Here is an 18442-nt window from a genome sequence, read left to right as displayed (position 1 = left end):
ACACACAAACAGAACAAAAGAAAAATTTTGAAAATGACAAAAAAATATGCAAAATGATTACAAGAACATAAAGTACCTCATGACACACAAATAGAACAGCAAAAATACACAAGATGACAGAAAAAACATGAAAAATGACAACAAAAATCCACAAAATGTCTCCAGAAACATAAAGAAACTACAACAAAAACATAAAACATTTACAAACATGGTGGAAAAATACAAAACTACACAAAATAAAAGCCCTTCTTCTTCCCTCTATTATTACTCATTGTGAGTGGGCTGTTAAGTCTCACCAAGCACTAAATTCAGCCCACGGGATGATGTAATTCTACGGGGAAAAGTTTGAATATTTTCTAAAACCCACCATAGTTCACTTTTAGATGTTTGTTTCTACGTTTGTTGTACTGTAACAGATTTTCGTTGAGCTTTAAGTAGTATTTTACATCAAATTTTGTGATAAACTAGTGCATCAAGTTGGGTTTTTAAAAATATTTGTCATTTTTAAATACCAAGAAAGACCCTAGATTTTATTTAATTTTTTTCCTGCTATCAACAAAAACAAAGTAAACGGAGACAAATGTGTCCCCTATATAAAAATGTATAAACACCTGAAGAACTAGACGTCACTGCGCTGAATCAACCCCTAGATGGCGCAGTACACCATGATTTCTATCCATATTGCAAAAAACACTCTGGTCTTCATGTAAATATGGAAAAAATTACCAATACATGTTGTATTAAAGTATTTACTATTAAATGAAAATGTGTTTTGCATACCAGTACTTTCTTCTCAATTCATTAATATTAATTTACCTAATATTAACCATGAAAGAATCAAAGATGTACGGAAAGAAGAATTAGTGATACAAATAAATGAATAAATAAGCACGAGCCTAATGATAATAAAGAGCTAAACACAAACTCAAGTGAATGGGTGTAAATAATGATGGTCTATACATGTACAATTATATTTATTACAGATTTAAAAACATTAATTGTGTTTTGTGTAGTTTGAGTCTGGAAGCATTATTGTTTCTTTTTTTTTAACTTTGTCTGCACATGCTGTCAAAGGTCAACACTACAAGAAGAAGTGCAATCTTTTAAAGACAGCAATGCATGTTTTGTTATTGCAATTAAAATTTTATTTTTAATTATTATTTTTAATAATTATTTTTATTTAATTATTAAATAAATGAATTTATTTTATTGCATATTTGTGACCATCACCAGCCCTCCTTAAGGAAGGGTAAGAAATACTTTATTAAAGGGATGATATAAAAAGAGAGGGCAGTGTTACACTTAGGTGAGGGGGAAGGGAATAGGGAAGAGGGAGTCAGGGTGGTGAAGAGTTGAGAGTGAGCAAGATCCCAAGCCAAGAGGCAGCCACCGCCCCCAACATACGAACCAGAGAAAGCCCCAAGGAGCCAAGGACACGCCAACACACACGCCCCAGCACCAAACCCCCCGCCCGAGATCCCAGCAGAGGAGCCAAGGCCCACGCCCAGCAGATGGCCAGAGCCACGCCGCACGGGCAGCCGGTGGGCGCCCGCCGGCGGGCCCAGAGATAGCAGGGACCAGACCCCAGGCCAGAAGGACCCAGAATAGAAGCAGCACATGGGAGCAGCCCGCCCAGGGACAACGACCACATCCCCAGCTGCCCGGCGCACCAAGGGGACGCTGCAAGTCGCCCGCCAAGCCCCCCAGAGCGCCCCAGACCACCCTTCATCAATGCTGCCAGCCTTAGTTATTGTCAAAGTCAGGACCTCCCACAAGGGCCCCAGCCAGACTGTCATACCGGTATGCGGCGCGCACAACCTCGAGGGGGGTAGAGCCGGGACACCGCCCAAGCAGGGGCCACCTCACGCCGCAACCGCAGGCATGCAACGGCGTGGCCCATGCCGCCCACCCCGGAAGACCCCCACCAAGACCGGCCCAGCCAGCAGGCCAAGCTCGTTGGACCCCAAGGGCACCCCCCCCGGAAGGGAACCCCCACGGGCGAGCCTCCTGGCAAAGCAGCCCCAGACGACGCAGGGACGGCAGCCCAGGAAGTGTTATTGTAACATGTGTGCAAATAAAACAAAATGGAATTAAAAAACAGAGTAATTTTTCTCTCTCCATCACACTTTGACATTCATGTATACATCTCTTATTAAATATACTGTAAGTATATTTTCAGTGTTTCAGTGGAAAGGAAGTCTGGCTGTGTTTGTGTGTGTAAAGGAGGAGCTGCTGCTGCTTCTGCAGCAACGCACACACACTTTTCTGACTTTGCGTTGTTTGATTGCGTCACACGCTACTATTCAGCCTTGCAAATGTAGCTTTTTTTGCAATATTTGGCAAATATATTTGGTGGTCGAATATTCGGTGCATCCCAACTGGAAACGATAAACAACTGTAGGAATAATTCTATTTATGAGGTACAAAATATTGTTTGATTCCACTTATTCACAAAACGAGATTCTTCAAAATGTGTGATCACTCATTCATTCCATCATTATGATCTAAGGTGGTACTTGGATTCAGAAATAAGGAAAAGGCCAAAAAAGTGTGAGAACCAATGCTTTACACCTTTTTTTAAAAAAGTGATTATGGATGTTTGAGCAAATGAATCCGAAAAAAAAAAAAAAAAAAAAAAAAAAAACATACATACTGCAGCTTTAATGACAACGATTAGAGCGAGGGAGAGAGAGAGAGTGTGTGTGTGTGTGTGAGAGAGAGAGAGTTATCCTCACCAGAAGATGAGAATGCCTAGCGATATGTCGCGCGAATTCAGGTAAGTTTATCCAGAAACATCCAGTTTATGATTGAAATCAGAAATTCAGACGTTGGTAGAAACAGTTTTTCATCTTAAATAACAGCCGAGTGATGATTTTCTTCTTCTCCTACACTGTAACAGCGTTGTGATGCACAATGAGCAGAGGATTGTTTATGTTGTCATGGTTAATGAGCTGTGTGTGGCTGTAGTCAGGACCAGGACCACAGACATAGCGCTGTCCGTGGTGCTGAACCCCACTCCTCTGTTTCTGCAGCACTGAAGCTCTCTAGAATGTAGGTTAACTGCCTTGCGCAAAGGCACCTTGGTGCTTGTTTGATAAGAGAGATGATGATGGTGGTGCCAGGAGGAGATGTATCAGGCTGCAGGAGCATGCGTGATCGTTTGGCACAAACATCTGGCCTCATTTCTCCACATGTCACAGCCTTGCCTTCATGTCTCCGCAGGTGCGCGTGGATACGTCCCAGGTGTCGCGCTCACGCATCTCGGTCGGGATGAGCGGGGAGGAGGAGGAGGTGCCACCACCACCACCATCAGCACCAGCACCAGCTCCAGCTCCAGCACCGGCGGACAGCAGCAGATGAGATGCCCGCTCTCACCCTCCTGTTTGGCACACGATGGCGCGCGTAAAGATGGGTCCGGGTCTGGGTCTGCGTGTGCTCGCTCTGCTGTGTCTCCCCACGTGTTTCTTCCGCGTCCTCGTGCTGTGCCACAGCCGGAGCAGCGTCTACGAGCGCTCCGCCGCGGTGCCGCGCGCCGTGGCCCGCTCCGTGGCCCGCATGGACGGGGACGTGATCATCGGTGCGCTCTTCTCCGTGCACCACCAGCCCTCTGCGGAGAAGGTGGCCGAGAGGAAGTGCGGGGACGTGCGCGAGCAGTACGGCATCCAGAGGGTGGAGGCGATGTTCCACACTCTGGACCGGATCAACGCTGACCCCCACCTGCTCCCCAACATCAGCCTGGGCAGTGAGATCCGGGACTCGTGCTGGCACTCCTCCGTCGCCCTCGAGCAGAGCATCGAGTTCATCCGTGACTCACTCATCTCCATCCGGGACGATAAGGACGGATCCAAGTGGTGCATCGACGGGACCCCCTCCAACCAGCCCCCGCCCTCCAAGAAACCCATCGCGGGGGTGATCGGGCCCGGGTCCAGCTCAGTGGCCATCCAGGTCCAGAACCTCCTGCAGCTCTTCAACATCCCACAGATCGCCTACTCCGCCACCAGCATCGACCTCAGCGATAAGACCCTGTTCAAGTACTTCCTGAGGGTCGTTCCTTCAGACACCCTCCAGGCCCGGGCCATGCTGGACATCGTCCAACGATACAACTGGACCTACGTGTCTGCGGTGCACACAGAAGGTGAGACCCTCAAACACACTAAGGGTTAGATCAGAGATGGACAACTTTTATCACTACAGGGGCCACAGTAACGGTCTGATCCCAGGGCCACATGTTCAACATCGTGTGTGTGTGTGTGTGTGTGGTGTGTGTGTGTGTGTGTGTGTGTGTGTGTGTGTGTGTGTGTGTGTGTGTGTGTGTGTGTGTGTGTGTGTGTTGTGTATTTTTGGTGGGTTTTCTGTGCTGTTTTGTGTATTTGAAATACATCTGTTGTTTTTGTGTACATTTTTAGTCGACTTGTGTTTTTATTGTCATTTTTGCTCATGTTGTGGTTTAAAAAAAAATATTTAGTGTATTTTCCTGTTGAGTTTTTTGTGCATTTTTGTGTTTTCTGTATTCATCTTTTCTATTTCTTTTGAATGGTTTGGTGTTTTGGAGTCATGTACGTGTTTTTTTTTGTCTAATTTTGTGATGTTTTGTATATTTTCCAGTTATTTTTGTGTATTTTGCCCTTTTATGCATTTTGTGTTTTGGAATCATTTACGTGGTTTTTTTTGGTGTGTTTCTGTGCTGTTTTAGATATGTATTTGGTTGTTTTTGTGTACATTTGTAGTCTTGTGTATTTTTTGTTGTCCTTTAGTGTATTTTACTGTAATTTTGTATATTTTTAGTTTGTCTTGTGGGGTTTTTTGAAGTCATTTAGTGTATTTTTCTGTTATTTGAGTTTTGTGTGCATTATGAGTCATTGTGTGCATTTTTGGACTCATTTTTGGGTATATTTGTATGTGATTTTTTTGGTAAATTAGTTGTTATTTTATCATTTCCTGTTTTTATAGTCATTTTTTATTTTGTTTTTGGGGTAATTTTGTGTGTTTTTGTTTTAACATTCCCCAAATTCCAACAAAATAGATTGAAAATGTCATTAGGTATTATAGTCTGCAGTCGTTATAGCGTGCACTTGTTTAGGTACTGCTCTACTTTTATGTGAAGCTGCAGAAAATGGTTTGTGTTGGCTGTTTTTATAGTTTTAGAGACGGCGTCTTCTACTTTAATCTGATAAACACTACCACACATTCTCCAGAGAACTACATTAAATGCATAATAACTTTTGTTCAACTTAAATAAAACAGGTAAGTATCAGATCCCAACTTTTATTTCTTCTTCAAATAACTAACAATGGTAATAAACCTTTAAATGAATCAATATTTAGAAGTGGGTGGATTTAAATGAATGGATTGTGTTCACGGGTTTATCTTTATTTACATTGTTGTCAACATACATCCTCACAATACGATATTTTAGAAAAGGGAGAAAAGACATAAAACAACATCATTGCAGTTGGAATACTAACCATGCTTTTATTTGATATGAAGTCTTAGGTTACACCCAGAGTAAGTATCTTTCTAACTCAATAGGAATATTAAAAAAACAACCTACATTAGATGGACACACAGAGCTTTGCACTAAAATCTAATTAACCTTCAGTGCATTTTCTGCTCCTTGAGGCCGATTAGTTAAAAAACACAGAGTGGGCGTTCAAAAACATTACAAACGGTGCTTGGATACAAAGTGGCATTTGGAAATGTTCTAAAATCTTCATAAAAATTAGATGAGTAATGTCACAAATAAAAAGCCCCCTCATCAAGCTGGTGCCAGCAGGAGTTAAACAAGAGAGACGGGTCAATAAACAAAATAAAACAACTGATGTCAAATGTTTTTTACTTCACGAAAATGCTTTTGGAACACAGTCAGTGATGTGCTTGTAAATGAAGTCTGACAGACTGCATGACGTAACCCCCCCCCCATAACCCCCCCACCAATCACACAAAGTGACAGAAAAATGCACAAAATGACCCCATAACATGCACAATATTGCAGAAAATTACAATAAAAATACAGGAAATGACTCCAAATACACAAGATGCAACATGAACACGCAGAATTACTCATGACACACAAAAAATACACAGAATGAAAGAAAAATATTAAAAAAAAAAAAGGACAACAAAAATGCATAAAATGACTCAAAATACTCAAAACGATAAATGACACACAAAAATAAATACAAATATATGCAGAATGATGGAAAATATTTAAAAAATCTAATCAAAAAGTATACAAAATGACCAAAAAATACAAAAGACAATTGAAAAAATTGAAAAAAAATAGCTGGAAAATACACAAAACGCACAAAATTATAGAACATTTTAACAAAATGACAATAAATATATAAGAAATTACCCCAAAATTCCAACATACAACACAAATTTGAAAATGAATCATGACACACAAAAATAACAACAAAAAATACATAGAAAGCAATAGAAACACAAAAAAACAACAAATACCAACAAAATAAGAAAAAATGCAAATGACAAGAATACACAAAAAGACAAAATCAAACAAAACAGAAACAAAAAATATACAAACATGGCTGGTAAATATAGAAAATGACAAATAAAAGCATCTCTTCTTCTTTCATGTATCAATGCTCTGATTAGTCATTGTCCTAAATGATGACATCACAAAATATGCATGAAATTACTGAAAAATTAACTAAAGGATGACAAATATACAAGAAATGACCCCAAATGCACAAAATACAACATGAACACACAAAATGACTCGTGACACACAGAAAAATCAACAAAAAATACATAAAGTGAAAGAAAAATATGAAAAAATGCGACAACAAAAATACATCAAATTACTCAAAAGCAACATCATTACTCAAAATGATTCATGACACACAAAAATAACAACAAAAATATGCAGAATGACAGAAAAGTATTTAAAAAATCAAATCAGAAATATTTAAAATGACTGAAAAATATGAAAAAGATTGACAAAAATCCATAAAATCAATCCAAAAACACAAAAAATAACAACAAAAACAAGAAAATGAGAAGAAAAAAACATAAATGACAACAAGAACACAAAATAAACACAAAACAGCCACAAAAAATATACAAACATGGCTGGCAAATATAGAAAATGACAAATAAAAACCTAATCTTTATGTAATAATGCTCTGATTGGTCATTGTCCTATTAGTGGAAAAACATTTACGGTATTAAAGACTTATCATCAAACTTTATTTTATTTTTTTTTTTATCTCACTAGACACGTGAAAAATCCACTTGCTTGTGTTTATCTATTTTTAGTTATCTGTTAAAATACGGTCACGACTGGCTTGTTTTAAATGTCTCCATCACCCTAGAAAACTTATAATGCAGCCTTGTTGCCCCTAGCAACCGCTCTGCTTGTGTATTGCATAAATTACCTTTTGTGATTATCATATGTCTGATGGGAACTCATGGAGTGGGTCAGAGTCTATGGACTCGTACGCCTCCACCCACCGTGTCTCACATCACAGCCTGTATTCAAAGAGCAAAATAATGTGTTTCCATTCCAGTGTTGGAGAATGAAATGGGAACAATTGAAAATGTCATCAAAAACTATTGGAAAACCAACACCATCAACATCCATCCGTCCATTGTGTGTCAGTCTAAATGCATTAGTTTAATGCTTTTTTCCTCTGTATCTATGGATGCTATAATCCAGCCATTTTATCATTAATCATACAGTTTATGGAGATAAGATAAACAAATAAATACATTATTGTTTTTAGATATTAATAACAGAGACCTGGCTTTATTATGTGTATTTCTCTTTTGTCCCACCCCCCCCCCCCCCTTTTCCAAAAACAATTGACACTTTTTAGTTTTTTCAGTATTAAGTTTCATTCATATATCCTCTTTTCCTAGTTTTTGTCAATTTTTCCAAGTTCTTTTTGACACTTTTATCCAATTTTTGTTAATTCTTCGACCATTTTTTGCCACTTTTCATCCATATAAGCTATAGATACTAATAAATACCACATTTTTGCCCTTTTTCTCTATTATTTGCCACATTTTGCTCATTTAAGTTACCCTTTGTTTCCTATTTCCTCTTTTTTGTCAATATTTCTGCTATTCTTGCCTGTTTTTGGCCCATTTTAGTCACTTTTCACTCTTTTTTTGCCACTTTTGGACCACCTGTTACTCATTTTTGTCACAATACTTACACTTTACTCATCGCTGTTAAATGTCTGGCTGTGATTGGCTTGCTCACCATTCAATCAATCTAACTGGATCAATATGTTTTCAACAATGAATCTCTCTGTGAAATGTGAGGGGGATGAATTTGAGTTTTTGTGACAGTGCGGGTGTCGTATCCCCCGCATCCCCCCCTGGGTGAGACGTGCCTTAGTGAGCGGTTAAACAAGGATAGAAATCTTCACCTCTTGACTTTGATTCTAATCCTAAAAGTCATCGACACTCATGACTAGTGGATCAGAGCAGTGACTCAGGCTGAGTCACTGCTGGGGGGTGAGCTTTAGGCACCAGGGGCATAATTAGAAATCTATCGTCATCCGTGGTTCAAATTATGACATCACTACTGGGTTTATTTCACACTACAAGTGGCCCAGAAAAATACACACAATGACCCCCCAAAAAACACACAAAATGACTGAAAAATGTAACAAAATAACAAGAAATATACAACAAATGACCCCAAATACACAAAATACAACACAAACACGCAAAATACCTAGAGTGAAAGAAAACAGTCATAAATACTCAAAATGATTCATAACACACAAAAATTAAAACAAAAATATGCAGAATGACAGAAAAAATATTTTTAAAATTATAACAAAAATACATGAAATCAGTCCAAAAACACAAAAAATAACAACAAAAACAAACAAAATGAGAAAAAAGACAACAAGCTCATAAAAACACCCACAAATATACAAACATGGCTGGAAAATGATACAAAATGACCCCAAAAATGCACAAAATTACTGAAATATTTAACAAAATGACAACCAATTTACAAGAAATGACCCCAAATCCACAAAATACAACATGAACACACAAAAGGACTGATGACACACAAAAGTAACAACAAAAAATACGTAGAGTGAAAGACAAATATTAAAAATAAACAACAAAATGCGTAAAATGACTCTCAAAACACTCAAACAACAGAAATACTCAAAATGATTCATGACAAAAAATGCATAATGACAAAAAATTATAAAAATTGACAACAAAAATACAAAAAATCAGTCCAAAAACACAAAAACAAACAAAATGAGAAAAAAGACAACAAAAAATATACAAACATGGCTGGAAAATACACAAAATGACCCCAAAATCAGTGAGTTCTGTTGTTGTGGTTCTCACTGTGTAGTAGGGCTGTGCATATATCACAATACTCAACAATACGGTATACATCGCAATATATTGCAATGTCAATAATTACAATTTTCACCTTTACAGGAGTACAAAATGGTCTGAAATACTTCATAATTTATAATTTTTTTTTAATTTATTTACGAGAACAAGTAAATGGTAACTAACTGTAATAATTTTTTATAGCTGTCTTGTTTTTATTTTCGGGTAATTTTGTGCATATTTTGTCATAACGTGTGTTTTTTGAGTCATTTCGTGTTTTTTTGTATGTTTTCCTCTCATTTTCGTAGCCATCTTGTGTATTCTGTGTGTAACTTTGTGCATTTTTTGTCGTAATAAGTTTTTTTCTTTAAGTAATTTTGTGTGTTTCTGTTTTTGTATTTTTTTGAGTAATTTTATACATTTTTGTAGCTGTTTTGTGTGTTTTTCAGGTGGTTCTGTGCATCTTTTGTCATTATGTGTGTTTTTCAGGTAGTTTAACAAGGCCTGATGGTGCGTTCACTGACACCTAGTAACTGTGCGTTTATGTTAGCGCAATTAAATGTTTTTTTTGTTATAAAACATGATTTGAAAACTCGATTTGGACATTTTTTTTTGATAGATATAATAATATTGCAATATATCCCCAAATCTATTTTTTTCTTACACCCTTAACTGTTGTTGTGTTGTGTTGTTTTTTTTTTAGGGAACTATGGCGAGAGTGGCATGGAGGCCTTCAAGGAGCTGGCAACCCAGGAAGGTTTATGCATTGCCCACTCGGACAAAATCTACAGCAACGCGGGAGAAAAACACTTTGATCGACTTCTGAGGAAACTGCGAGAGCGTCTCCCCAAAGCACGCGTGGTGGTGTGTTTCTGTGAGGGAATGACGGTCCGTGGCCTGCTTATGGCCATGAGGAGACTGGGCGTGTTCGGGGAGTTCCTCCTCGTTGGCAGGTAAGAAGACTTACTCAAGTTACCTGATTGTAAGTCATACATAAAATACTCAAAGTAAAAGTTACTAAACTTATTTCCTTTGGACATTTTTCAACTTCCTTTGTCCTATTTTTACTCTTTTTTTCTTTTTTCAGACTTAAGCTCGTTTTGCCAATAAATATCCCTTTTTTCCTAAGTTCCTTTTCACACTTTTATCAAATTTTTGTCCTTTGCTTAATTTCTTTGGCCACTTTTCATCCAAATTTTCACTATTGTTTGCCACATTTTGCTAATGTAAGCTAGACTTTGCTATTACATACCACGTGGTTCCTCTTTATTTGCCCATTTTTTGGCCGTTCTTGACTGCTTTCGGTCCATTTTAGTCACTTTTCACTTTTTTATTGCTATGTTTTTGCCACTTTTGGACCATTCTTGGCCACCTGCTACCATATCTGCCTCCACTCACACGTCAAAAAAGACTTGGCGAACCGGATCGGCCCACTTTGGGTCGACGGGCCACCGGGACGATGCCCGCTATGCCAGATGGCCAGTCCACCGCTAACCCCCACATTTATTTTTGGTGATAAATCTTTGCATACAGTAAACATCTCATGGATGAACTTAAAAAAGGAAACCACATCTTGCTCACTGGTCATTTCATGGTAGTTTCACAATGTCCGTTGATCATTTAAAGGACAATAATAATCATTTTCTCATGTGATGGTTGGGTGTAGAAATGATACTTAAGTACAAGTAAAATGAATGATTTAGAAATATACTCAAAAGAAGTACAAGTACCCATAAAAGCACCTCAGTTACAGTAACGTGGGTACGTGTAATCTGTTACTTTCACCTCTGCAGGTGTCTTTGTGCAGGTTTTAGCATCTCTCTGCATCTCAATGACTAGCGTAGCAGACTTGGAAGCCTTGGAGATGCTGCAGTGTCTTTCTGATGTTCACATCACCACGGCAACCAAGAAGTTGGACCAAATACCAACAGCACTGAATAGCAATTTCTCCAGCAATGGGGATTTAATAATATTCACTGGCTCGAAACACTTAGGAAAAGCTATGTGGCAAATAGTCAATGTAGGGATTGAAAAATACCTTGAGTCTTCCTGTATTTCCTTCTTCTTCTTCTTCTGAGGTAATCCTACTACCCATGTGTCAACAATTAGCACATTTGGCACAAAGCTCTAGTCCCATGTCAGCAGCTTTAAAGCCTCTAAAGTTCAGCATTTTATAAAATGGCAACGCCCTCACAAAAAGAGATATTTGTGTATTTCAAGGCAAAAAAAGTTGAAAGTAATGACTGTTCGTATTAAGCCTGAGTCAGTAGGTGATGCAACATTAGCATCCATCCTCCATCCATCCTCCATCCATCCATCCATCTTTATCGGGTGCCGAATGTAAAAACTTAATCAATGTTTCATAGGCGTCATATTTTGAACAGTTAGCTCATTTTTCAGACAGAAATTCATGTGAAACAGCAAGCTCTATATCATTGTTAAAATGTGTACACAATAAATGTGAAATGTACATGTTTAACATTTAGATTTAAATTTAACATTTAGATTTATATTTAACATTTATATTCACATTTAACATTTTGATTTATATTTAACATTTATATTCAGATTCAACATTCACATTTAGAGTCAACATTTAGATTTAAAATTTAGATTTACATTAAAGATTTAGATTTAACATTTAAATGTAATGCTTATAGTCAGATTCTTCATTTGGATTTACATCCAACATTTATATTTAATATTTAACATTTATATTTAACATTTATATTTAACATTTATATTTATATTTAACATTTATATTTTACTTACATTTAGATTAAACATTTATATTCAGATTTAACATTTAGATTAAACATTTTGATTTACATTTAACATTAAGATTTAACATTTAAATGTAATTAACATTTACATGTAATTAACATTTAGATTTAGATTTACATTCAACATATAGATTTAATATTTAACATTTATATTTATATTTAGCAATTATGTTTGACTTACATTTAGATTTAACATTAAGATTCAGATTTAATATTTATATTTGACTTTTACATTTATATTTAACATTTAGATTTTACTTTTACATTTAGATTTAACATTAAGATTTAGATTCAATATTTTTATTTGACTTTTACATTTAGATTTAACATTAAGATTTAGATATAAAATTAAGATTTAGATTCTACATTTATATTTGACTTTTACATTTAGATTTAAAGTTAAGATTTAAATTTATTTTCATGTGTGCACATTTTTAACAGTGATGTAAAACATGCTGTTTCAGAAGAAATGTGAAATGTTTAAAATATGTCGGCTATGAAACAGTGAGGGAGTTTTTACATTCAGCACATCTTAGAGTCTGTGAGTTTTAGGGTTTTTCTGTCTCACACAGACAGAAGGTGAAAATCCCTCACTGGCAACACACGCCACAGGTATAAAAAGCTTTGGCTTTTATGAGAGATTTCAATCCGAGAGCCTCTTTTTCTGCTCTTCAGACGAGGACCAGGTGGTCTTCTTCATCCCTGAACCCCAGGCTCCACTCAACAACACTTATACATCCACTTTTACAGCCTCTTGACTTTCACTCTCTGCTGTCAGTCACCATTCAGCCAATCAGCTCACACGTTGTTTTACTCCTTTTAACACAAACAAACATTTATGCTCATTTTGAATCTTTATTTCAGTTTTTATGGAGGTAAAGTAACATTTTCCTCAAGTGTTCGACATGATTTAAAGCAGACGTGTGGCTCTCGGTCTGATTTCATTTGGCCTGCAAAACAAAAATGTAATTCATAACTATATGAAACATGACACAAAAGATACACTAAACAATAAGTTAAACACACAAAATAACACAAAAGATACACTAAACAATAAGTTCAACACACAAAAGATACACTAAACAATAAGTTAAACACACAAAATGACACAAAACAACAACGTATACAAAAGGACTTCAAAGACACACAAAATGCCAACAAAATTACACAAAATGACAACAATAGCACAAAAAATATAACAAAAACATATAATTTTTAAAACACAACAAAAAAAAATTGCCATGGTGACGTGAAAATAGACTAAATGGATTAAAAAACACACCAAATGTCTAAAAACCACGACACTAAATAACTATAAAGTGAGATTCTATAAAGTGTGTATTATCACTCATTCATTCAATTATTATGATCTATAGATGTTTTGAAATAGTTTTCTAAGCAAAAAGCTTGAGAATAATTGCTCTAATGCTGCGGTGTGTAAAACTCATTTTAGTTCAGGGGCCAAATATGGACAAGTTTGTTTTCGAGAGGGGCCACAGATTTTATGCAGGAAAATGAGTAGTTTCAACATTATTGTCCCCTTGTTTACACTTATACTTATACATAAAATACTAAATATGTAAGAAACCGACCACATCTAAGCAATAAGTGACATATATCGGTCCCAACAAGATATTGACTTTAAATTTCCTCAATTTTGTACCAATTCCTGTTTAATTAAGTGAAATATTATCTCATAAATTGAGGAAAATTTAAGAATTTTGACTTTTTTCGACAGTTCAACATTGAAAATGACTGCAATTGTGCAATTTAAGCACCAGGAAAACTGTGAGCACCTGCAAATATTATTGAGTTTCATTCACACATGTTTCTGTCACTTTTACTTTCTCCTGCGGGCCAAAGTGGATGCTCCAAAGGGCCGGATTTGGCCCCTGGGCCATCAGTTTGACACATGCTCTAATGTATAAAAGGGAACATGAAACGCCTCCTATCAATAATCTATCTGAAAACTGAGGCTTCTTCATGTTTGACCTCCATGATAAAGATAAATGTCAAAGCGTGAACTGATGAAAAGACTCACTGGATACTTTTCACATGGTGGATTTAAATGTCTTAGTGTGAAATGTTGCTATCTGACGTGAATGGGAGTGTGTGTGTGTGTGTGTGTGTGTGTGTGTGTTTTAGCTAAGACTTCCCCTTGGGCGATGTCATCGAGCTCTTGAATGTTAATTTCCATCTATTCAGTTAAATAAAGCATTTGTTTTAGAATATGAGTGTTTGGAGGCGTATCGTGACATGTAGCCTTTGCCGTTTTTGAAATCCAGACGTGCATTTAGCGCTGCGTATCTTTTGTCATCGCTCACTCTGCTGTGCGGCGCCGATAGTTTATGAATGGCAGGATGAAGTGAATCCACCCACTCATTTGCTCGCTCTCATGCAATTAGCAGTATTCGCTTCGTCTCCTCGTCTAATGCCACTTTCACCAAACATCATTTGCATGAGATGCTTTTCCACATGTAACTCTGGTTTGTTTTGTTTGTTTTTTGCGTGATTAACGCACACGGTCTTGGCCAGGGTCCCATTTTGAACACTTCTTGATTCTTGACAAAATGGACCCTGAGACGAGAGTTTGGCTAATGACATGGTGTGAGTCATTAATGGAGAATGACTCCGAGGTGCACAGAAAGCTGTGAGCTGTCAAAGTTTTTGAAAAGCTTCCCGTCTTGTTAAATGTTACGTCGTCTCCCTTTTTCACAATTGTTTGCCACTCTTGACTGTTTTTTGGCCCATTTTAGTCACTTTTCACTCTTTTCTTGCCACTTTTGGGTCATTTTTTGCCACTTGTTACTCATACTTACACTTTACTCAACACTGTTAACTCTTTGTTTACCTTCTCTGAACAACGGCTTCGTCAAATGTCTCTCTGTGATTGGTTTGATCACCATTCAATCAATGTAACTGGACCAAAGTGAAGGGAATGAATTTTTGTTTTTATGAAACAAATGGGGGAAATATCATCGATTCATGATATATCACATTTTTTTTTTAAGATATTAAAAAGCAATATTTCTCCCCGGAATATTTTTTCTAATTATTATGGTTACATATACTGTATATATATATATATATATATATATATATGCAGTTTAAAGTATGTGGTCACAGGTTACTGACTTGTAATGTACATTGTTTTTTTGGATTATGACTGATGTGTAGATACAACATATATGTATATATAGTTATATTACTATTGAGTCGCAATATATATTGAATTGTCACCCAAGTATTGTGAAAAAATATTGTCCTAGCCCTATTAAATAACCTCTGAGATTATTATTATTGTATTTAAAGTGTAAAAGCAAAGACATAAACAGCTTTTTGTGGTAAAATAAATTTGCTAATATTGATGCACAAGGAGGAGAAAAAATACAAATGTTATTTATTAGTGATTATTGTAATCATATTGTTCTTCTGATTGATAATTAATCACTTTTATACAATGGCTACCTATATTTATAGTATATATATATGTAATTTAAATCAATTACGAGACATTTCAGGTGACACTATATCAATTCCAGGCCTTTGCTTTAATGTTTTCTGGTAAATTTCTTTACCATTGTTTAGTTTCTGGTTTAGTTTGTTTACAAAAAAAGAATATTTGAAGTACTTTACAAGTGGAATCTTTGTTCTATTAAATGGAATTGACCAACCACAAAAGGATTTCTGTTAAAACTGCAGATTGATGTTGTTTATTGTGCATTTGAATGGTCTCGGTGGTAAAAACAGAACAAGGATTTTATCCGGCAGCGTCTCTGTCAGCGTTGAGGACACTTGATCTCCCAACTCCAACTGGAGCACGATGAATAAATAAAAGTGGCCTAGATGGGCTTTTAAAGATTCCCCAGCATTCCCAGTGAGCCTCCGTGTAGCGAAACAAGCCATCAGCTGCTCCCGTTTCACAGAGTGGGGGCTCCGCCACCACCACAACAGTTGTCATATCAGCATATTTTAATATCTTTATGCTCTGTGGGACTACCTTTAGCAATAATTCATTCTACTACTGCAGTGATTGTTTATTATCACAACTCCAAACAATAACTCCATTTTACTGTAATAAAACAACTATAGATCGTTATGATGGAATGAATGAGTGATAAAAACACATTTTAAAGAATCTCATTTGTAAATAAGTGGAATGAAAAAGTATTTAGCACGTTTTTGGTGTCATTTTGTGTATTTTATTGTTGTTTTTCTGTTCTTTTTATTATTCAGTGTATTTTTCTTTTATTTTGTGTGTTTTTGTTGTTGTTTTTGCTTGTTATTGGTATATTATTTAAATTATTCTATCAATTTGTGTTTTTGCTGTTTTTGCTGTTATTTTGTCTGTATTTTGTAGCGATCTTGTGTGTTTTTCTTTCATTTAGTGTGTTTTTGTTTTGTGTTATTGGTATTATTTAAATTATTCTATCAGTGTGTGTTTTTGGTGTCATTTGGTTGTTTCTCTGTTATTTTTGTTTATTTTGTAGTGATCTTGTGTATTTTTCTTTCATTTATTGTGTGTCTTTGTTGTCGTTTTGTGTGTTGCTGGCGACAGTAAGTATTTTTCTGTGTGCGCGATTTTGGCGTAATTTTGTGTAGTTTGTTGTTGTTTGTCTGCTCCTTTTATTATTCACTATATATTTCTCTTATTTTGTGTGTTTTTGTTGTTGTTTGTTGTGAGTTGCTGGTATTTTCTAGTATAATTATAGTTTTTTTTATCTAAAGATAAACATTATAAAACCCAATATTTTTAATGCTTTCATTTGTTACCTCTAGGGTAACACGTACCCCCATTTTGGAAACGCTAATCTACACCTTATTATAGACATTTTAAATAGAATAACAGATTATTTTACTAAACTATTACACCCAGCAACAGAAATCTGATTTTACTTCCCTCCTCGTCCTCTTTTTTAAAGTAATTCTTCTCATTCCTTCTCAGGGGAGGCAGAGCGAGTGATTAAATCTCTGCCCTGCCAATTAATTCATTACTTTATAAATATACAAATGTAGAACTGGATTATCCTGCAGAATGATCGCAGTCATTCTGATATGAATTATCCAGCTGCTGGCAATGCTACGCTGTCCCAGTGCGTCGTCAGAATACATGTAATATGTAATAATATAATATTCTGCCACTTTTCCAAAAATTAATAAACGATAACTTCATTCAGGAGGTTATGTGATAAAATGATTTAATGGGATTAACACACGGCGCCATGTTGTGTGTGTTTAATTAAAGTCAGGGTGTGATATTATGTGAAGATCAAACTCATGGTCATGGACTCAGACCTAATGTGGTCTGTACACAAGCTTTCACACTCTGTAGATAATTTAGTACGTGACCTTAGTACCTGACCGTAGTACGTGACCGTAGTATGTGACCTTAGTACGTGACCTTAGTACGTGACCTTAGTACGTGACCGTAGTACGTGACATTAGTACGTGACCTTAGTACGTGACCGTAGTACGTGACCGTAGTACGTGACCGTAGTACGTGACCTTAGTACGTGACTTTAGTACGTGACCTTAGTACCTGACCGTAGTACGTGACCGTAGTATGTGACCTTAGTACGTGACTTTAGTACGTGACCTTAGTACGTGACCTTAGTACGTGACCGTAGTACGTGACCGTAGTACGTGACCTTAGTACGTGACCGTAGTATGTGACCTTAGTACGTGACCTTAGTACGTGACCGTAGTACGTGACCTTAGTACGTGACCGTAGTACGTGACCTTAGTACGTGACCGTAGTACGTAACCTTAGTACGTGACCTTAGTACGTGACCTTAGTACGTGACCTTAGTACGTGACCTAGGTACGTGACCTAGGTACGTGACGTTAGTACGTGACCTTAGTACGTGACCGTAGTACGTGACCTTAGTACGTGACCTTAGTGCGTGACCATAGTACGTGACCTTAGTACGTGACCTTAGTACGTGACCGTAGTACGTGACCTTAGTACGTGACCTTAGTACGTGACCGTAGTACGTGACATTAGTACGTGACCTTAGTACGTGACCTTAGTACGTGACCGTAGTACGTGACCTTAGTACGTGACCGTAGTACGTGACCGTAGTACGTGACCTTAGTACGTGACCTTAGTACGTGACCGTAGTACGTGACCTTAGTACATGACCTTAGTACGTGACCGTAGTACGTGACCTTAGTACGTGACCTTAGTACGTGACCGTAGTACGTGACATTAGTACGTGACCTTAGTACGTGACCGTAGTACGTGACCGTAGTACGTGACCTTAGTACGTGACCGTAGTACGTGACCTTAGTACGTGACCGTAGTATGTGACCTTAGTACG

The 18442-nt window shown here is 36.9% G+C and overlaps 1 protein-coding gene across 5 annotated transcripts in view; it reads left to right on the top strand.

Annotated features, from left to right (window-relative positions):
- The first annotated feature begins 2685 nt into the window (after window positions 1–2685).
- Window positions 2686–18442, top strand: part of grm1a (glutamate receptor, metabotropic 1a) — a 39114-nt gene continuing 23357 nt past the window's right edge. For 4 of the 5 annotated variants that reach the window (XM_028439603.1, XM_028439600.1, XM_028439605.1 and 1 more), the window contains exons 1-3: window positions 2686–2776; window positions 3223–4135; window positions 10043–10292. In XM_028439603.1, the coding sequence (XP_028295404.1) occupies window positions 3394–4135; window positions 10043–10292 (992 nt within the window). In that variant the 5' untranslated portion in view covers window positions 2686–2776; window positions 3223–3393. Of the gene's footprint in view, window positions 2777–2912; window positions 3052–3222; window positions 4136–10042; window positions 10293–18442 lie in introns of those variants that run through there. The other variant, XM_028439601.1, reaches the window with a different exon arrangement.

The sequence above is a fragment of the Gouania willdenowi genome, chromosome 24, assembly GCF_900634775.1.
Source record: "Gouania willdenowi chromosome 24, fGouWil2.1, whole genome shotgun sequence".
NCBI classification, from domain to species: domain Eukaryota; kingdom Metazoa; phylum Chordata; class Actinopteri; order Blenniiformes; family Gobiesocidae; genus Gouania; species Gouania willdenowi.
This window is presented reverse-complemented; position numbering and strand designations above follow the sequence as displayed.